Raw genomic sequence first — 23,267 nt, forward strand, 5'->3', positions numbered from 1 at the left:
ATCTCTATTTGTGCTTTTTGTGACTCCTCTCTTTGGCTGGAAAAATGGCTGAATTTTTCTGTGACTTGGCGGTGACCTAACTTAATCGTTTGCGGTGCTTTCGTTGTAAAGCCTATTTAAAATCGGACCCTGTGGTGGGATTAACAACAAGATTACTTTTAAAACGGTATAAGATACATGTATGTTTGAGGAATTTTAATTATGAGATTTCTGTTGTTTTGAATTTGGCGCCCTGCACTTTCACTGGCTGTTGTCATATCGATCCCATTAACAGGATTGCAGCCACAAGAAGAGAAGTATTCAATAAATGTTAGAATCACATTTGGCTGCGATTACAGCTACGAGTCTTTCTGGGTAAATCTCTAAGAGCTTTGCAAAACTGGATTGTACAAAAGTTGCACATTCTTCTACGATTTTCCCTGTGCTTAGCTCTATTCCATAATTTTTACGTCATCAGAAAAGTCCCCAGTCCTGTCCAATGACAAGCATACCCATAACATGATGCAGCCACCACCATGCTTGAAAATATCAAGAGTGGTACTCAGTGCTGTGTTGTGTTGGATTTTCCCCAAACATAATGCTTTGTATTCAGGACATAAAGTTAATTTCCTTGCCAGATGTTATGCAGTATTACTTTAGTGCCTTGTTGCAAACAGGATGCATGTTTAAAAAAACAAATATTCTAGCTTCCTTCTTTTCACTCTGTCAATTAGGTCGGTATTGTGGAGTAACTACAATGTTGTTGATCCATCCTCAGTTTTCTCCTGTCACAGTCATTAAACTCTTTAACTGGTTTAAAGTCACCATTGGCCTCATGGTGAAATCCCTGAGCAGTTTCCTTCTTCTCCGGCAACTGAGTTAGGAAGGACACATAGACAACGCTAGTACCCATCAATCCCTGTTACCCTATGTGTGTGTGTGTGTGTGTGTGTGTGTGTGTGTGTGTCTGTGTGTCTGTGTCTGTGTCTGTGTGTGTGTGTGTGTGTGTGTGTGTGTGTGTGTGTGTGTGTTGAAACACCATCCAAAGAGTAATTAATAACTTAATCATGTTCAAAGAGATATTCTGCTTTAAAAAAAGAAAAGAAATCCCATCTACCAGGTGGTCTTCTTTGTGAGGCATTGGAAAACCTCCCTGGTCTTTGTGGAAAACCTCCCTGGTCTTTGTGGAAAACCTCCCTGGTCTTTGTGGAAAACCTCCCTGGTCTTTGTGAGGAAAACCTCCCTGGTCTTTGTGAGGAAAACCTCCCTGGTCTTTGTGAGGAAAACCTCCCTGGTCTTTGTGAGGAAAACCTCCCTGGTCTTTGTGAGGAAAACCTCCCTGGTCTTTGTGGAAAACCTCCCTGGTCTTTGTGGAAAACCTCCCTGGTCTTTGTGGAAAACCTCCCTGGTCTTTGTGGAAAACCTCCCTGGTCTTTGTGGAAAACCTCCCTGGTCTTTGTGGAAAACCTCCCTGGTCTTTGTGGAAAACCTCCCTGGTCTTTGTGGAAAACCTCCCTGGTCTTTGTGGAAAACATCCCTGGTCTTTGTGGAAAACATCCCTGGTCTTTGTGGAAAACATCCCTGGTCTTTGTGGAAAACATCCCTGGTCTTTGTGGAAAACCTCCCTGGTCTTTGTGGAAAACCTCCCTGGTCTTTGTGGAAAACCTCCCTGGTCTTTGTGGAAAACCTCCCTGGTCTTTGTGGAAAACCTCCCTGGTCTTTGTGGAAAACCTCCCTGGTCTTTGTGGAAAACCTCCCTGGTCTTTGTGGAAAACCTCCCTGGTCTTTGTGGAAAACCTCCCTGGTCTTTGTGGAAAACCTCCCTGGTCTTTGTGGAAAACATCCCTGGTCTTTGTGGAAAACATCCCTGGTCTTTGTGGAAAATCTCCCTGGTCTTTTTGGAAAACCTCCCTGGTCTTTGTGGAAAACCTCCCTGGTCTTTGTGGAAAACCTCCCTGGTCTTTGTGGAAAACCTCCCTGGTCTTTTTGGAAAACCTCCCTGGTCTTTTTGGAAAACCTCCCTGGTCTTTGTGGAAAACCTCCCTGGTCTTTGTGGAAAACCTCCCTGGGTCTTTGTGGAAAACCTCCCTGGTCTTTGTGGAAAACCTCCCTGGTCTTTGTGGAAAACCTCCCTGGTCTTTGTGGAAAACCTCCCTGGTCTTTGTGGAAAACCTCCCTGGTCTTTGTGGAAAACCTCCCTGGTCTTTGTGAGGAAAACCTCCCTGGTCTTTGTGAGGAAAACCTCCCTGGTCTTTGTGGAAAACCTCCCTGGTATTTGTGGAAAACCTCCCTGGTCTTTGTGTAAAACTTCCCTGGTCTTTGTGGAAAACCTCCCTGGTCTTTGTGGAAAACCTCCCTGGTCTTTGTGGAAAACCTCCCTGGGTCTTTGTGGAAAACCTCCCTGGTCTTTGTGAGGAAAACCTCCCTGGTCTTTGTGGAAAACCTCCCTGGTCTTTGTGGAAAACCTCCCTGGTCTTTGTGGAAAACCTCCCTGGTCTTTTTGGAAAACCTCCCTGGTCTTTGTGAGGAAAACCTCCCTGGTCTTTGTGGAAAACCTCCCTGGTCTTTGTGGAAAACATCCCTGGTCTTTGTGGAAAACCTCCCTGGGTCTTTGTGGAAAACCTCCCTGGTCTTTGTGGAAAACCTCCCTGGTCTTTGTGGAAAACCTCCCTGGTCTTTGTGGAAAACCTCCCTGGTCTTTGTGGAAAACTTCCCTGGTCTTTGTGAGGAAAACCTCCCTGGTCTTTGTGGAAAACCTCCCTGGTCTTTGTGGAAAACCTCCCTGGTCTTTGTGGAAAACCTCCCTGGTCTTTTTGGAAAACCTCCCTGGTCTTTTTGGAAAACCTCCCTGGTCTTTGTGGAAAACCTCCCTGGTCTTTGTGGAAAACCTCCCTGGTCTTTGTGGAAAACCTCCCTGGGTCTTTGTGGAAAACCTCCCTGGTCTTTGTGGAAAACATCCCTGGTCTTTGTGGAAAACATCCCTGGTCTTTGTGGAAAACATCCCTGGTCTTTGTGGAAAACCTCCCTGGTCTTTGTGGAAAACCTCCCTGGGTCTTTGTGGAAAACCTCCCTGGTCTTTGTGGAAAACCTCCCTGGTCTTTGTGGAAAACCTCCCTGGTCTTTGTGGAAAACCTCCCTGGTCTTTGTGGAAAACCTCCCTGGTCTTTGTGAGGAAAACCTCCCTGGTCTTTGTGGAAAACCTCCCTGGTCTTTGTGAGGAAAACCTCCCTGGTCTTTGTGGAAAACCTCCCTGGTCTTTGTGGAAAACCTCCCTGGTCTTTGTGGAAACCCTCCCTGGTCTTTGTGGAAACCCTCCCTGGTCTTTGTGAGGAAAACCTCCCTGGTCTTTGTGAGGAAAACCTCCCTGGTCTTTGTGGAAAACCTCCCTGGTCTTTGTGGAAAACCTCCCTGGTCTTTGTGGAAAACCTCCCTGGTCTTTGTGGTTTAATCCATGTTTTGTTTGAAATTCACTGCTCGACTGAGAGACTTTACAGACATGGTATATAATATATGCGTGTGTTACAGAGATGAAGTATTGATTAAAAAAAATGACAAAGTCTAATATAGAAATAAAGAAATAGTTTCTCAGTCGTACGTACAGGACACAAATGGTATGTACATTATCCTAACTAAATGCTTACGACAGGTTCCTTCTGGACAATGACATAACAATAATAAATAATAATAATATGAACTTAAAGTAAATGTATCAGTAGAGTAGAATAAACACTGTGTCATCAGTATAATAGATACATGTATAGAGATAGAGGAGAGAGAGGTCTCTTCATAAAGTATCACCACAGCAGCATGACAACAGTTGGTATGGTGGGATGTTATCGCAACAGTATCCACGTGGTTACCTAGACGACGCTGACGCTAGTACCCATCGATCCCTGTTACTCTGAGTGAGTGAGTGAGTGAGTGAGTGAGTGAGTGTGTTGCAATTTTAGCATCTGACTTATAAAAAGCCTCTCAAGAGTGTGTGTGAGTGAGAGAGAGAGTGCACATGATAGATATGGGAAGACACAGAGAGAAGGGAGGGAGGGAGGGAGGGAGGGAGGGAGGGAGGGAGGGAGGGAGGGAGGGAGGGAGGGAGGGAGGGAGGGAGGGAGGGAGGGAGGGAGGGAGGGAGGGAGGGAGGGAGGGAGGGAGGGAGGGAGGGAGGGAGGGGAGGTGGAAATAGCAGATATGAAGTAGAATGCCTGTGAACCACAGAACCAACCATCAACCACAGCTAGACCTTGAGACAGGAAATCTACATTATAACACAGAAACACACCCAGCTGTGGAAGCTAGCCAGGACTGTTTGGACCAATCAGATTATAGAGTGAAATAGGGCACCTGCACCAATCCCTCCCCTGTCTAAATCTACACTCGGTTCTGGCCCCTGGGTGCACTGTGGAGACCTAACCCGTAGTAGGGATCAGCTAAGCTAACTGAAGCATTTTAACTAATGCACTGAGCTAGGCTAACTTTCCCAATGTGTGTTTGGATGCCATACAAGCGCAACCACTGAAAAACTGAAATGTCTTATAAATTTAAAGTAACTGCCATATAATTCAAAGTAACTGCCATGTAATTCAAAGTAACTGCCATGTAATTTAAAGTAACTGCCATGTAATTCAAAGTAACTGCCATGTAATTCAAAGTAACTGCCATGTAATTCAAAGTAACTGCCATGTAATTCAAAGTAACTGCCATGTAATTCAAAGTAACTGCCATGTAATTCAAAGTAACTGCCATGTAATTTAAAGTAACTGCCATGTAATTTAAAGTAACTGCCATGTAATTCAAAGTAACTGCCATGTAATTCAAAGTAACTGCCATATCATTTAAAGTAACTGCCATATCATTTAAAGTAACTGCCATATCATTTAAAGTAACTGCCATATAATTTAAAGTAACTGCCATATAATTTAAAGTAACTGCCATGTAATTTAAAGTAACTGCCATGTAATTCAAAGTAACTGCCATGTAATTCAAAGTAACTGCCATGTAATTCAAAGTAACTGCCATGTAATTCAAAGTAACTGCCATGTAATTTAAAGTAACTGCCATGTAATTTAAAGTAACTGCCATGTAATTTAAAGTAACTGCCATGTAATTTAAAGTAACTGCCATGTAATTTAAAGTAACTGCCATGTAATTTAAAGTAACTGTCATGTAATTTAAAGCAACTGCCATATCATTTAAAGTAACTGCCATATCATTTAAAGTAACTGCCAAGTAATTTAAAGTAACTGCCATGTAATTTAAAGTAACTGCCATGTAATTTAAAGCAACTGCCATGTAATTTAAAGTAACTGCCATGTAATTTAAAGTAACTGTCCAGTGTTTCCAGATTTCTATGAAAAAATGACCTCTAAATACTTACAAAATGAGTGGAATAGTTTTTATTCCAAAAAATTGTCATTAATTATGTAAAAAAAAAAAATGCTTTTCTGTTTTGGAATGGTGTATTCCTAGCCCAACAACAGAATGGTTCTGTGAAAAAATAGCAACGCTGTGATTTTCTCCAATTTATACATCAGCCATTATTAAAATATGAGTTCACAGAATATTCGCTTTTAAAATGTGAGATTATCACTGGACAGTTACTTTAACCATGTCTGCCTCTGTGGATTAACAACAAGCACACATCTATTCTCCCGGGTGTATTTCATAGAGACTGTTCTGTATTCCATAGAGACTATTCTGTATGTCATAGAGACTATTCTGTATTTCATAGAGACTATTCTGTATTTCATAGAGACTATTCTACCGGCTGTATTTCATAGAGACTATTCTGTATTTCATAGAGACTATTCTACCGGCTGTATTTCATAGAGACTATTCTGTATTTCATAGAGACTATTCTATATTCCATAGAGACTATTCTGTATTTCATAGAGACTATTCTGTATTCCATAGAGACTATTCTGTATTTCATAGAGACTATTCTGTATTTCATAGAGACTATTCTGTATTCCATAGAGACTATTCTGTATTCCATAGAGACTATTCTGTATTCCATAGAGACTATTCTGTATTTCATAGAGACTATTCTGTATTTCATAGAGACTATTCTGTATTCCATAGAGACTATTCTGTATTTCATAGAGACTATTCTGTATTCCATAGAGACTGTTCTACCAGCTGTATTTCATAGACTATTCTGTATTCCATAGAGACTATTCTACCAGCTGTATTTCATAGAGACTATTCTGTATTTCATAGAGACTATTCTGTATTCCATAGAGACTGTTCTACCAGCTGTATTTCATAGAGACTATTCTGTATTCCATAGAGACTGTTCTACCAGCTGTATTTCATAGAGACTATTCTGCATTCCATAGAGACTGTTCTACCAGCTGTATTTCATAGAGACTATTCTGTATTCCATAGAGACTGTTCTACCAGCTGTATTTCATAGAGACTATTCTGTATTCCATAGAGACTATTCTACCAGCTGTATTTCATAGACTATTCTGTATTCCATAGAGACTATTCTACCAGCTGTATTTCATAGAGACTATTCTATCAGCTGTATTCCATAGAGACTGTTCTATCAGCTGTATTTCATAGAGACTATTCTACCGGCTGTATTTCATAGAGACTATTCTATCAGCTGTATTTCATAGAGACTATTCTATCAGCTGTATTTCATAGAGACTATTCTACCGGCTGTATTTCATAGAGACTATTCTATCAGCTGTATTCCATAGAGACTGTTCTGTATTCCATAGAGACTGTTCTACCAGCTGTATTCCATAGAGACTATTCTACCAGCTGTATTTCATAGAGACTATTCTGTATTCCATAGAGACTATTCTACCAGCTGTATTTCATAGAGACTATTCTATCAGCTGTATTTCATAGAGACTATTCTACCGGCTGTATTTCATAGAGACTATTCTATCAGCTGTATTCCATAGAGACTGTTCTATCGGCTGTATTTCATAGAGACTGTTCTATCGGCTGTATTTCATAGAGACTATTCTATCGGCTGTATTTCATAGAGACTATTCTACCGGCTGTATTTCATAGAGACTATTCTATCGGCTGTATTTCATAGAGACTATTCTGTATTTCACAGAGACTATTCTGTATTTCACAGAGACTATTCAGGTATTTCATAGAGACTATTCTATCGGCTGTATTCCATAGAGACTATTCTACCGGCTGTATTTCATAGAGACTATTCTGTATTTCACAGAGACTATTCTGTATTTCACAGAGACTATTCTGTATTTCATAGAGACTATTCTGTATTTCATAGAGACTATTCTACCGGCTGTATTCCATAGAGACTGTTCTGTATTTCATAGAGACTATTATGTATTCTATAGAGACTATTCTATCAGCTGTATTCCATAGAGACTGTTATACCGGCTGTATTAAATAGAGACGATTCTACCGGCTGTATTTCATAGAGACTATTCTGTATTCCATAGAGACTGTTCTGTATTTGATAGAGACTATTCTACCGGCCTTATTTCATAGAGACTGTTCTGTATTTCATAGAGACTGTTCTACCGGCTGTATTTCATAGAGACTGTTCTACCGGCTGTATTTCATAGAGACTATTCTGTATTTCATAGAGACTGTTCTGTATTTGATAGAGACTATTCTACCGGCTGTATTCCATAGAGACTATTCTACCGGCTGTATTCCATAGAGACTATTCTATCAGCTGTATTCCATAGAGACTATTCTACCGGCTGTATTTCATAGAGACTGTTCTGTATTTCATAGAGACTATTCTACCGGCTGTATTTCATAGAGACTGTTCTGTATTTCATAGAGACTATTCTGTATTTCATAGAGACTATTCTACCGGCTGTATTGCATAGAGACTATTCTACCAGCTGTATTTCATAGAGACTATTCTGTATTTCATAGAGACTATTCTACCAGCTGTATTCCATAGAGACTATTCTGTATTTCATAGAGACTATTCTGTATTCCATAGAGACTATTCTGTATTTCATAGAGACTATTCTGTATTCAATAGAGACTATTCTGTATTTCATAGAGACTATTCTGTATTCCATAGAGACTGTTCTACCAGCTGTATTTCATAGAGACTATTCTGTATTCCATAGAGACTATTCTACCAGCTGTATTTCATAGAGACTATTCTGTATTTCATAGAGACTATTCTGTATTCCATAGAGACTGTTCTACCAGCTGTATTTCATAGAGACTATTCTGTATTCCATAGAGACTGTTCTACCAGCTGTATTTCATAGAGACTATTCTGTATTCCATAGAGACTGTTCTACCAGCTGTATTTCATAGAGACTATTCTGTATTCCATAGAGACTATTCTACCAGCTGTATTTCATAGACTATTCTGTATTCCATAGAGACTATTCTACCAGCTGTATTTCATAGAGACTATTCTATCAGCTGTATTCCATAGAGACTGTTCTATCAGCTGTATTTCATAGAGACTATTCTACCGGCTGTATTTCATAGAGACTATTCTATCAGCTGTATTTCATAGAGACTATTCTATCAGCTGTATTTCATAGAGACTATTCTACCGGCTGTATTTCATAGAGACTATTCTATCAGCTGTATTCCATAGAGACTGTTCTATCGGCTGTATTTCATAGAGACTATTCTGTATTCCATAGAGACTTTTCTACCAGCTGTATTCCATAGAGACTATTCTACCAGCTGTATTTCATAGAGACTATTCTGTATTCCATAGAGACTATTCTACCAGCTGTATTTCATAGAGACTATTCTATCAGCTGTATTTCATAGAGACTATTCTACCGGCTGTATTTCATAGAGACTATTCTATCAGCTGTATTCCATAGAGACTGTTCTATCGGCTGTATTTCATAGAGACTGTTCTATCGGCTGTATTTCATAGAGACTATTCTATCGGCTGTATTTCATAGAGACTATTCTACCGGCTGTATTTCATAGAGACTATTCTATCGGCTGTATTTCATAGAGACTATTCTGTATTTCACAGAGACTATTCAGGTATTTCATAGAGACTATTCTATCGGCTGTATTCCATAGAGACTATTCTACCGGCTGTATTTCATAGAGACTATTCTGTATTTCACAGAGACTATTCTGTATTTCACAGAGACTATTCTGTATTTCATAGAGACTATTCTGTATTTCATAGAGACTATTCTGTATTTCATAGAGACTATTCTACCGGCTGTATTCCATAGAGACTATTCTACCGGCTGTATTCCATAGAGACTATTCTACCGGCTGTATTCCATAGAGACTATTCTACCAGCTGTATTCCATAGAGACTATTCTATCAGCTGTATTCCATAGAGACTATTCTACCGGCTGTATTTCATAGAGACTGTTCTGTATTTCATAGAGACTATTCTACCGGCTGTATTTCATAGAGACTGTTATGTATTTCATAGAGACTATTCTGTATTTCATAGAGACTATTCTACCGGCTGTATTGCATAGAGACTATTCTACCAGCTGTATTTCATAGAGACTATTCTGTATTTCATAGAGACTATTCTACCAGCTGTATTCCATAGAGACTGTTCTACCGGCTGTATTTCATAGAGACTGTTCTGTATTTCATAGAGACTATTCTACCGGCTGTATTTCATAGAGACTGTTCTGTATTTCATAGAGACTATTCTACCGGCTGTATTTCATAGAGACTATTCTGTATTCCATAGAGACTGTTCTTTATTTCATAGAGACTATTCTACCGGCTGTATTTCATAGAGACTGTTCTGTATTTCATAGAGACTATTCTGTATTTCATAGAGACTATTCTACCGGCTGTATTGCATAGAGACTATTCTACCAGCTGTATTTCATAGAGACTATTCTGTATTTCATAGAGACTATTCTACCAGCTGTATTCCATAGAGACTATTCTGTATTTCATAGAGACTATTCTGTATTCCATAGAGACTATTCTGTATTTCATAGAGACTATTCTGTATTCAATAGAGACTATTCTGTATTTCATAGAGACTATTCTGTATTCCATAGAGACTGTTCTACCAGCTGTATTTCATAGAGACTATTCTGTATTCCATAGAGACTATTCTACCAGCTGTATTTCATAGAGACTATTCTGTATTTCATAGAGACTATTCTGTATTTCATAGAGACTATTCTGTATTCCATAGAGACTATTCTGTATTCCATAGAGACTGTTCTACCGGCTGTATTTCATAGAGACTATTCTGTATTCCATAGAGACTGTTCTACCAGCTGTATTTCATAGAGACTATTCTGTATTCCATAGAGACTATTCTACCAGCTGTATTTCATAGAGACTATTCTGTATTCCATAGAGACAATTCTACCAGCTGTATTTCATAGAGACTATTCTATCAGCTGTATTCCATAGAGACTGTTCTATCAGCTGTATTTCATAGAGACTATTCTACCGGCTGTATTTCATAGAGACTATTCTATCAGCTGTATTTCATAGAGACTATTCTACCGGCTGTATTTCATAGAGACTATTCTATCAGCTGTATTCCATAGAGACTGTTCTATCGGCTGTATTTCATAGAGACTATTCTGTATTCCATAGAGACTGTTCTACCAGCTGTATTCCATAGAGACTATTCTACCAGCTGTATTTCATAGAGACTATTCTGTATTCCATAGAGACTATTCTACCAGCTGTATTTCATAGAGACTATTCTATCAGCTGTATTCCATAGAGACTATTCTACCGGCTGTATTTCATAGAGACTGTTCTGTATTTCATAGAGACTATTCTACCGGCTGTATTTCATAGAGACTGTTATGTATTTCATAGAGACTATTCTGTATTTCATAGAGACTATTCTACCGGCTGTATTGCATAGAGACTATTCTACCAGCTGTATTTCATAGAGACTATTCTGTATTTCATAGAGACTATTCTACCAGCTGTATTCCATAGAGACTGTTCTACCGGCTGTATTTCATAGAGACTGTTCTGTATTTCATAGAGACTATTCTACCGGCTGTATTTCATAGAGACTGTTCTGTATTTCATAGAGACTATTCTACCGGCTGTATTTCATAGAGACTGTTCTGTATTTCATAGAGACTATTCTACCAGCTGTATTTCATAGAGACTATTCTGTATTTCATAGAGACTATTCTACCAGCTGTATTCCATAGAGACTATTCTGTATTTCATAGAGACTATTCTGTATTCCATAGAGACTATTCTGTATTTCATAGAGACTATTCTGTATTCAATAGAGACTATTCTGTATTTCATAGAGACTATTCTGTATTCCATAGAGACTGTTCTACCAGCTGTATTTCATAGAGACTATTCTGTATTCCATAGAGACTATTCTACCAGCTGTATTTCATAGAGACTATTCTGTATTTCATAGAGACTATTCTGTATTTCATAGAGACTATTCTGTATTCCATAGAGACTATTCTGTATTCCATAGAGACTGTTCTACCAGCTGTATTTCATAGAGACTATTCTGTATTCCATAGAGACTGTTCTACCAGCTGTATTTCATAGAGACTATTCTGTATTCCATAGAGACTATTCTACCAGCTGTATTTCATAGAGACTATTCTGTATTCCATAGAGACAATTCTACCAGCTGTATTTCATAGAGACTATTCTATCAGCTGTATTCCATAGAGACTGTTCTATCAGCTGTATTTCATAGAGACTATTCTACCGGCTGTATTTCATAGAGACTATTCTATCAGCTGTATTTCATAGAGACTATTCTATCAGCTGTATTTCATAGAGACTATTCTACCGGCTGTATTTCATAGAGACTATTCTATCAGCTGTATTCCATAGAGACTGTTCTATCGGCTGTATTTCATAGAGACTATTCTGTATTCCATAGAGACTGTTCTACCAGCTGTATTCCATAGAGACTATTCTACCAGCTGTATTTCATAGAGACTATTCTGTATTCCATAGAGACTATTCTACCAGCTGTATTTCATAGAGACTATTCTATCAGCTGTATTTCATAGAGACTATTCTACCGGCTGTATTTCATAGAGACTATTCTATCAGCTGTATTCCATAGAGACTGTTCTATCGGCTGTATTTCATAGAGACTGTTCTATCGGCTGTATTTCATAGAGACTATTCTATCGGCTGTATTTCATAGAGACTATTCTACCGGCTGTATTTCATAGAGACTATTCTATCGGCTGTATTTCATAGAGACTATTCTGTATTTCACAGAGACTATTCAGGTATTTCATAGAGACTATTCTATCGGCTGTATTCCATAGAGACTATTCTACCGGCTGTATTTCATAGAGACTATTCTGTATTTCACAGAGACTATTCTGTATTTCACAGAGACTATTCTGTATTTCATAGAGACTATTCTGTATTTCATAGAGACTATTCTGTATTTCATAGAGACTATTCTACCGGCTGTATTCCATAGAGACTGTTCTGTATTTCATAGAGACTATTATGTATTCCATAGAGACTATTCTATCAGCTGCATTCCATAGAGACTGTTATACCGGCTGTATTAAATAGAGAATGTTCTACCGGCTGTATTTCATAGAGACTATTCTGTATTCCATAGAGACTGTTCTGTATTTGATAGAGACTATTCTACCGGCTGTATTTCATAGAGACTATTCTACCGGCCTTATTTCATAGAGACTGTTCTGTATTTCATAGAGACTATTCTACCGGCTGTATTTCATAGAGACTGTTCTACCGGCTGTATTTCATAGAGACTATTCTGTATTTCATAGAGACTGTTCTGTATTTGATAGAGACTATTCTACCGGCTGTATTCCATAGAGACTATTCTACCGGCTGTATTCCATAGAGACTATTCTATCAGCTGTATTCCATAGAGACTATTCTACCGGCTGTATTCCATAGAGACTATTCTACCGGCTGTATTCCATAGAGACTATTCTATCAGCTGTATTCCATAGAGACTATTCTACCGGCTGTATTTCATAGAGACTGTTCTGTATTTCATAGAGACTATTCTACCGGCTGTATTTCATAGAGACTGTTATGTATTTCATAGAGACTATTCTGTATTTCATAGAGACTATTCTACCGGCTGTATTGCATAGAGACTATTCTACCAGCTGTATTTCATAGAGACTATTCTGTATTTCATAGAGACTATTCTACCAGCTGTATTCCATAGAGACTGTTCTACCGGCTGTATTTCATAGAGACTGTTCTGTATTTCATAGAGACTATTCTACCGGCTGTATTTCATAGAGACTGTTCTGTATTTCATAGAGACTATTCTACCGGCTGTATTTCATAGAGACTATTCTGTATTCCATAGAGACTGTTCTTTATTTCATAGAGACTATTCTACCGGCTGTATTTCATAGAGACTGTTCTGTATTTCATAGAGACTATTCTACCAGCTGTATTCCATAGAGACTATTCTACCAGCTGTATTCCATAGAGACTGTTCTACCGGGCTGTATTTCATAGAGACTATTCTACCAGCTGTATTCCATAGAGACTATTCTACCAGCTGTATTTCATAGAGACTATTCTACCGGCTGTATTTCATAGAGACTATTCTACCGGCTGTATTCCATAGAGACTATTCTGTATTTCATAGAGACTATTCTACCAGCTGTATTCCATAGAGACTATTCTACCAGCTGTATTCCATAGAGACTGTTCTACCGGCTGTATTTGATAGAGACTGTTCTGTATTTGATAGAGACTATTCTACCGGCTGTATTTCATAGAGACTGTTCTGTATTCCATAGAGACTGTTCTACCGGCTGTATTTGATAGAGTCTGTTCTGTATTTGATAGAGACTATTCTACCGGCTGTATTTCATAGAGACTGTTCTGTATTCCATAGAGACTGTTCTACCGGCTGTATTTCATAGAGACTGTTCTGTATTCCATAGAGACTATTCTACCGGCTGTATTTCATAGAGACTATTCTACCGGCTGTATTTCATAGAGACTGTTCTATCGGCTGTATTTCATAGAGACTATTCTACCGGCTGTATTTCATAGAGACTATTCTGCATTTCAAAGAGACTATTCTACCGGCTGTATTTCATAGAGACTATTCTACCGGCCTTATTTCATAGAGACTATTCTGTATTCCATAGAGACTATTCTACCGGCCTTATTTCATAGAGACTATTCTGTATTCCATAGAGACTATTCTACCGGCTGTATTTCATAGAGACTATTCTACCGGCTGTATTCCATAGAGACTATTCTGTATATCATAGAGACTATTCTACCGGCTGTATTTCATAGAGACTATTCTACCAGCTGTATTCCATAGAGACTATTCTGTATTTCATAGAGACTATTCTACCGGCTGTATTTCATAGAGACTATTCTACCGGCCTTATTTCATAGAGACTATTCTGTATTCCATAGAGACTATTCTACCGGCTGTATTTCATAGAGACTATTCTACCAGCTGTATTCCATAGAGACTGTTCTATCGGCTGTATTTGATAGAGACTGTTCTGTATTTCATAGAGACTGTTCTATCGGCTGTATTTCATAGAGACTATTCTACCGGCTGTATTTCATAGAGACTATTCTATATTTCATAGAGACTATTCTACCGGCCTTATTTCATAGAGACTATTCTGTATTCCATAGAGACTATTCTACCGGCTGTATTTCATAGAGACTATTCTACCGGCTGTATTCCATAGAGACTATTCTGTATATCATAGAGACTATTCTACCGGCTGTATTTCATAGAGACTATTCTACCAGCTGTATTTGATAGAGACTGTTCTGTATTTCATAGAGACTATTCTACCGGCTGTATTTCATAGAGACTATTCTACCAGCTGTATTTCATAGAGACTATTCTACCGGCTGTATTTCATAGAGACTATTCTACCAGCTGTATTTCATAGAGACTATTCTACCGGCTGTATTTCATAGAGACTATTCTACCGGCTGTATTTCATAGAGACTGTTCTGTATTTCATAGAGACTATTCTACCAGCTGTATTTCATAGAGACTATTCTACCAGCTGTATTTCATAGAGACTATTCTGTATTTCATAGAGACTATTCTACCAGCTGTATTTCATAGAGACTATTCTGTATTTCATAGAGACTATTCTGTATTTCATAGAGACTATTCTACCAGCTGTATTTCATAGAGACTATTCTACCGGCTGTATTCCATAGAGACTATTCTATCAGCTGTATTCCATAGAGACTGTTCTACCAGCTGTATTCCATAGAGACTATTCTATCAGCTGTTTTCCATAGAGACTGTTCTGTATTTCATAGAGACTATTCTATCAGCTGTATTCCATAGAGACTGTTCTGTATTCCATAGAGACTATTCTATCAGCTGTATTCCATAGAGACTGTTCTACCAGCTGTATTCCATAGAGACTATTCTATCAGCTGTATTCCATAGAGACTGTTCTGTATTTCATAGAGACTATTCTATCAGCTGTATTCCATAGAGACTGTTCTGTATTCCATAGAGACTATTCTATCAGCTGTATTCCATAGATACTATTCTATCAGCTGTATTCCATAGAGACTGTTCTGTATTTCATAGAGACTATTCTACCAGCTGTATTTCATAGAGACTATTCTACCAGCTGTATTTCATATAGACTATTCTGTATTTCATAGAGACTATTCTGTATTTCATAGAGACTATTCTACCAGCTGTATTTCATAGAGACTATTCTACCGGCTGTATTCCATAGAGACTATTCTATCAGCTGTATTCCATAGAGACTGTTCTACCAGCTGTATTCCATAGAGACTATTCTATCAGCTGTTTTCCATAGAGACTGTTCTGTATTTCATAGAGACTATTCTATCAGCTGTATTCCATAGAGACTGTTCTGTATTCCATAGAGACTATTCTATCAGCTGTATTCCATAGAGACTGTTCTACCAGCTGTATTCCATAGAGACTATTCTATCAGCTGTATTCCATAGAGACTGTTCTGTATTCCATAGAGACTATTCTATCAGCTGTATTCCATAGAGACTATTCTATCAGCTGTATTCCATAGAGACTGTTCTGTATTTCATAGAGACTATTCTACCAGCTGTATTCCATAGAGACTGTTCTACCGGCTGTATTCCATAGAGACTGTTCTGTATTTCATAGAGACTATTATATCGGCTGTATTTCATAGAGACTGTTCTATTGGCTGTATTTGATAGAGACTGTTCTGCATTTCATAGAGACTATTCTATCAGCTGTATTCCATAGAGACTGTTCTACCGGCTGTATTCCATAGAGACTGTTCTGTATTCCATAGAGACTATTCTATCAGCTGTATTCCATAGAGACTGTTCTACCGGCTGTATTCCATAGAGACTGTTCTACCGGCTGTATTCCATAGAGACTGTTCTGTATTTCATAGAGACTATTCTATCAGCTGTATTCCATAGAGACTGTTCTACCGGCTGTATTTCATAGAGACTATTCTATCGGCTGTATTTCATAGAGACTATTCTACCGGCCTTATTTCATAGAGACTATTCTATCGGCTGTATTTCTATGCTTAAACCGACAGCGACATCCATCACCCCTCTTTAGACAATAGATTGACTGGCCTATTCATCACTTTCCTTCCTCCATCCTTCCTCGGTCCCTCCATATATCCATCCCTCCATCCATCCATCCATCCATCCATCCATCCATCCATCCATCCATCCATTCCTCCATATATCTAACCCTTCCATTCATCCCTTCATCCATCCCTCCATCAATATATCCCCTCCATCCATCCCTCCATCCCCCCCTCCAACCCCCATCCATCCATCCATCCCCCCCTCCATCCCCCATCCATCCATCCATCCATCCCCCCATCCATCCCTCCATATATCCCATCCATCCCTCCATCCCTTCATCCATCCATCCCTCCCTCCATCCATCCATCCCCCCATCCCTCCATCCATCCATCCCTCCATCCATCCATCCCCCCATCCATCCATCCCCCCATCCATCCATCCATCCTTCCCTCCATATATCCCCTCCATATATCCTCTCCATCCATCCCCCCTCCATCAATATATCCCCTCCATCCATCCATCCCTCCATCCCCCCTCCATCCATCCATCCCTCCTCCATCCATCCATCCATCCCCCCATCCCTCTATATATCCCCTCCATCCATATATCCCCTCCATCCCTCCCTCCATCCCTCCCTTCATCCATCCATCCTTCCAGATATCCCCTCCCTCCATCCATCATCCCATCCTTCCTGATCCTGTGTATCCATGCCGAGGCCTGGTCAGTACAGCTGTGGTGTGCCTCGTTGTGGTCTCCTCCATCCCCTCCAACTATCTATCCCTCCCTCATCAATAACCAGCGTGTTGTGCTGAATGTCTCACTGCGGTCTCCACGGAAACGACCAGGCTGAATAATGGATCAGCCATCCCAGCCGCAGAGGACCGTGTTGGCCCAACGAAACACCACAGATGATCCCTGGCTGTCAGACCACCAGCTCTTTTAATTAAGCCTGTGTTATTCCAGACAGTCCTGACCACCGAGGAGACGAGACTGGAGGCCTAAAGCACTTAATTCATTCCAATAAGATGGTGTCTACGCGCTCTCTTTCTCTATCAATTTAAAAAGCTTTCAAAATGTTTCATTGTCATGACAAACACACGGTGGTGTTCTTTGTCTGTCTGTGTCTGTCTGTCTCTCTCTCTCTCTCTCTCTCAAAACTGAGGGGGCATAATCATTATGCTTAATTCTAGTTATGGCTTGCTCTTTTAAAAAGTCGCCCAACCTTTCCAGAAGGCATGCTAGCTAAGATAATTAGACTTTCTGATATCCTGAAAATGTCTCCTTGGTACCTAGTTATGAGGATGGGAGATTGGGGACCTATCTGGGCTGAAGACAACTTCATAACGTCGCTAGGTGCCTAGTGGTATTACATTGCATGGGAAACATGTGTTTATATTATATCTCTCGCTCTCTCTCTCTGTCTCTCTCTCTCTCTGTCTTTCTCTGTCTTTCTCTGTCTCTCTGTCTCTCTCTCTGTCTCTCTCTGTCTCTCTTTCCCTCTCTCTCTCTCTCTCTCTCTCTCTCTCTCTCTGGTGTTGATGGGGAAAGACAGGATCATACAGGTTGTCCCTATTGGCATGTAATGTCTGTTTTTGGTTGTATATTTCTTTCTTCGCTTTTCACATATTAATAAAACAACTGAACATTAATTTCTTTGTCCAGGTGGTAACATCCATTCTAAAATAGGACTGTCTCTCCACCTTTCTCCTTTCTCCCACTGTCTCTCTCTCTGTCTCTCTCTCTCTCTGTCTCTGTCTCTCTCTCTCTCCGTCTCTCTCTGTCTCTCTCTGTCTCTCTCTCCATCTCTCTCTGTCTCTCTCTCCGCCTCTCTCTGTCTCTCTCTCCGTCTCTCTCTCTCTCACCGTCTCTCTCTCTCTCTCTCTCTCTCTCTCTCCCCCCGTCTCTCTCTCTCCCCGTCTCTCTCTCTCTCCCCGTCTCTCTCTCTCTCTCTCTCTCTCTCTCTCCCCGTCTCTCTCTGTCTCTCTCCCTCCCTCCCTCCTTCCCCCTCCCTCTCTCTCTCTCTCTCTCCCTCCCTCTCTCCCTCCCTCCCACTCTCTCTCCCTCTCTCCCTCCCTCCCTCTCTCCCTCTCTCCCGCTCTCTCTCCCTCTCTCCCTTTCTCCCTCCCTCTCTCTCTCCAATTCAAGGGGCTTTATTGGCATGGGAAACACATTGTCTACCTCACTTGCTCTGGCAATTTTTATTGTTCATTAACAGTAACGATGAACAAATGCTTAGTGTACAAAAGGGAAAATAAATAAGCATAAATATGGGTTGTATTTACAATGGTGTTTGTTCTTCACTCGTTGACCTTTTCCTGTGGCAACAGGTCACAAATCTTGCTGCTGTGATGGCACACTGTGGTATTTCACCCAGTAGATATGGGAGTTTTTCAAAATAGGATTTGTTTTAGAATTCTTTGTGGATCTGTGTAATCTGAGGGAAATATGTGTCTCTAATATGGTCATACATTGGACAGGAGGTTAGGAAGTGCAGCTCAGTTTCCACCTCATTCTATGGGCAGTGAGCACATAGCCTGTCTTCTCTTGAGAGCCATGTCTGCCTACGGCAGCCTTTCTCAATAACAAGGCTATGCTCACTGAGTCTGTACATAGTCAAAGCTTTCCTTAAGTGTGGGTCAGTCACAGTGGTCAGGTGTTCTCTCTCTCTCTGCTCTGAAATTGCCCCATGAAACTAATCCCAGGTCAGTTTTTCTTCTCTGCCGTAATGGTAGCCTAAAGGAATTAATTAGTATTTGAGGTGAGTTAGATGGAAGCTAATGCTAGATGTGTGCTTTGCCCCGTGTATGTTCTAGCTAGCTACTGGCCCATCCATACATTTTGCCCTGCACTCCTGCCTCTCTGCCTCTGACTGCCTGCCTCTGACTGCCTGCCTCTGACTGCCTGCCTCTGACTGACTAGCTGTCTGCCTGTCTCTGACTGACTGTCTGACTGCCTCTGCCTGCATGTCTGTCTGTATGGATGCTGTATCTGCGTGACTTCCACAGCATCAGCTGCTGATTTCAGGGCACATCGCCACTGCAGCATCACTCCACCACCCCCCCCCCGCTCTCTCTTTCTCTCTCGTCCCCCGCTCCTCTCCTCCTCTGCCACATGCTTTTAAATGCATGGTGATGTCCGCCTTCTTGCCTGGGAGGCCAGACTACCATCTCTCTCCCTCCATCTTTCCTCCTCTATTCCGTTACAGGCGATGGTAAACTGTAAAAATCATTTGTGCATGCAGCATCATGCCAAGGATGTAGCCTATTAGCTTGAAAATGTCATTTTATTTAACCTTTATTTAACTAGGCAGGTCAGTTAAGAACAAATTCTTATTTACAATGACGGCCTACCCCGGCCAGACCCGGACGACGCTGGGCCAATTGTGCGCCGCCCTATGGGAACTCTCAATCACGGCCGGTTGTGATACAGCCTGGAATCGAACCAGGGTCTATAGTGACACCTCTAGCACTGAGATGCAGTGCCTTGGAGCGCTATCGGGAAACCCAAGGAAGACGAATCTACCACACTACTGAGATGCAGTGCCTTGGAGCGCTATCGGGAACCCCAAGGAAGACGAATCTACCACACTACTGAGATGCAGTGCCTTGGAGCGCTATCGGGAACCCCAAGGAAGACGAATCTACCACACTACTTAGATGCAGTAAACCCCAAGGAAGACAAATCTACTACTGGGATGAAAACTTCACCGTTTCACTGAGACGTTGAATAGGAGAAACCCAGATTCTGGTTCAGGCCGATACCCAAATGACCCACAATCAGGGGTAGATTTACGCTATTCACCAAAATGGACTCGCAATTAGCCCTAAGATTCTGATCTACTTTTTCATAAGCATTTAGCCTAATTTGCCTTATCATAGGATTTTGATCATTTTGGCCAATTCAATATAAAACCACGTTGTTGAGAGATGTGGGCTTATTTAGGACCCTTTCAAAACAGATCACAATTTAACAGCACTTATTCTTATTTAAATTCAGAAACGTATTACTTACATATCCTGGGATATGGTGTTATTCATCCCAACATTGAGATGTCATAGGCTCTTGAGGAACTCATACACTGGTGAAAGCCTCATTGAAGCTATAAAAGTGTCAGAGTCCAACCTTAACATGCTATAACAGTACAACAGAATAGATGAACTAAGCCACGCCTCCAGTCTTCTGATCAGACCCACTGGGTCATATCTCAATAACCCAGCATCAATAACCCAGCATCAATAACCTAGCATCAATAACCCAGCATCAATAACCCAACATCAATAACCCAACATCAATAACCCAGCATCAATAACCTAGCATCAATAACCTAGCATCAATAACCCAGCATCAATAACCCAGCATCAATAACCCAGCATCAATAACCTAGCATCAATAACCCAGCATCAATAACCCAGCATCAATAACCCAGCACCCAGCATCAATAACCCAACACCCAGCATCAATAACCCAACACCCAGCATCAATAACCCAACACCCAGCATCAATAACCCAACACCCAGCATCAATAACCCAACAACCAGCATCAATAACCCAGCATCAATAACCCAGCATCCAGCATCAATAACCCAGGAGCTTTTAAAGAAAACAACCCAACTAAGTGACCCAATGCCTGCAACCCAGCAGTTGGGTCAACCAAACAGCCCAGTATGTTTTCAAGTGTAGCCTAAGAAACGTAGCCTTTAGGCTAAAGGGATTCTAGCATAATGGGATGAAAACATCCCCTCACACACACACAGTCCAGATACCCCTTGCCTAGGCTATAGGACAATTAGCGCATCTGAGATGTGCATTAAAACACATTTGTTTGCAAACAGAAATCCCCTTTTGTTAATTCCCAGCCGGGTTTAAAATATCCCCTCGTATGCAGAGCATCGCTAGGTGATATTCAAACATAATGATATAAACGGTAGGGATGGCATTTAGTTTGGCACAGGTTACCCCATTCACGGAGAAGCAGGTGCACTTAGCCTATTGAATTGAAATGACGCCAATATTAAAATAAACGTGCATAATTAGACACCACCCTATTGTGCTTATATAATAAGCTAAATATCCCGTTGAAAACAAACTATAGGCTCATTCTTTCTGGGTCACTCATAGGCTAGTTGTAGTCTACATACGGCGAAAACAATGCATAGAGCACAATGCTACTCGGTCTTTGTTCAATCCCGTAGCCCGCAGAGAGGTGAACCACAATCCAATATAACGTGTTAGGGTTGTCCTCGGTTGTTGGCGAGGTGTGCAACATAGTCCCAATACAGCGAGGTGTCGTGCAGTGTGCAGAAACAATGTAACGATTCGGAGTTTGTGTAACAGACACATGATGGTATCAATTTTGTAACATGTTTCATTGGCTTGTCAATGGGGTCAAGTTAATGTTTTCATTCGGACACACACACACCATCTCGACTAAAGGTATTTCCGGTCACATATTTCCGAGTGTCGCCAGTGCCACGTCCATACATGAATATCCTTCACACCGTCAACAACCGCTGGATAACTGCAACCTACTGCTCCGTAGCGAGGGGTCACACATCACATGCCTTGGTTTAGCTTCAAGCCTTTACAAATCACGGTCGTTGTCCTCCTCCCTCTCTATCTACCTCTCTACAGCGTTAATGATACTCCAGCCTCTCATTATCTCCACTGCATGACTGAAAAACGACATTATTCCTCCCACTGATCAGACATCTGATATCATCTGGCAAAGCCTTGGCCACTACATAGATAGGATACAACAGGAGTTTTACGGCTGCTACACACAGCGGTGTAGGACTACAGCAGCACAGTGATTCTAGCTATCTCCTAATGTTGCCTATAGGACTAATGGATAAACTACAGCGGAGGCGCTAACCTCCGCTAGAACGGTTTCTACTTACCAGGTTGAGAACCGTTTCGACGATGTCCCGGTTGCTAACCTCTCCAACCTGAATAAGGCCCACCAGCACCGCGAATTTCATTTGGATATTCCTGATTGGCACGGCGGGGTTGATCACCCCGGCCTGGAGCACCATAGAACCGGATCCAGAGACCATCCTGTCCCCGATGGGAGCCGAACCAGCGCCCGTGACGACCTGCGGCTGGCCGGGGCCCGGGGGAGGAGCGGGTCGGTCTGGATCTGAGAGTGGAGGTGCAGTAGCCGGTTTCTCGCTCGACATTTCCCCTTTAGAGACGGGAGAAGACGGGGAGAGGAGCGGCCGCTGGGGTCTCGGTCTCTTTCCCAAACACCTGCTCTAGACCACAACTCTCTGTCGTTCCGCTGCTAAAAAAAATATAGTAAAATATGGGGAATGGGGGGGTTATAAGGAGTATGAAATTACAAAAGATACGATAAATTAACTTCTCCTCTTCTTTAATGGTGCGAAGTAATGCATAAATAAAACGCGTTATCTCTATGCTCCGCAGAACGGTCCCTCTTTCGTATCGCCTCCTCTGTCTGTCTCTCTCTCTGTCTCTCTGGGAAGCTGCAGTGAGCGGTGCTCGTCGTCATGACGCCATGTTGACGCCCCCTGTCTGCGTATTTGCGCGCTTGCCACGCCTGCGCAGTGGAGAGCTCAGCAGGCTGCTCTCATGCAATCATGAAGAAGAAACAGTGAATTCGTAAAGTATTCAGACCTCTTCCCTTTCTCCACATTTTGTTATGTTACAGCCTTATTTTAAAATTGATAGCATCATTTCTTCCCCCTTATCAATCTACACACAATAGCCCGCAGTGACAAAGCGAAAACAGGTTTTTAGCTATTTTTACAAATGTATTTAAAAATTAAAAATAAATACCTTA

At 41.0% G+C, this 23,267-nt stretch overlaps 1 protein-coding gene across 1 annotated transcript in view; it reads right to left on the reverse strand.

The window, feature by feature from the left end:
* LOC110534825 (neurobeachin) overlaps window positions 1-23,001 on the reverse strand; it is a 315,108-nt gene extending 292,107 nt beyond the window's left edge. The window contains exon 1 of the mRNA XM_090188780.1: window positions 22,366-23,001. Within this exon, the coding sequence (XP_090044906.1) occupies window positions 22,366-22,644 (279 nt within the window). The 5' untranslated portion in view covers window positions 22,645-23,001. The remainder of the gene's footprint in view (window positions 1-22,365) is intronic.
* Between the last annotated feature and the right edge of the window lie 266 nt (window positions 23,002-23,267).

Source organism: Oncorhynchus mykiss, chromosome 10, assembly GCF_057628025.1.
Source record: "Oncorhynchus mykiss isolate SJ-2025 chromosome 10, ASM5762802v1, whole genome shotgun sequence".
Classification (NCBI taxonomy): domain Eukaryota; kingdom Metazoa; phylum Chordata; class Actinopteri; order Salmoniformes; family Salmonidae; genus Oncorhynchus; species Oncorhynchus mykiss.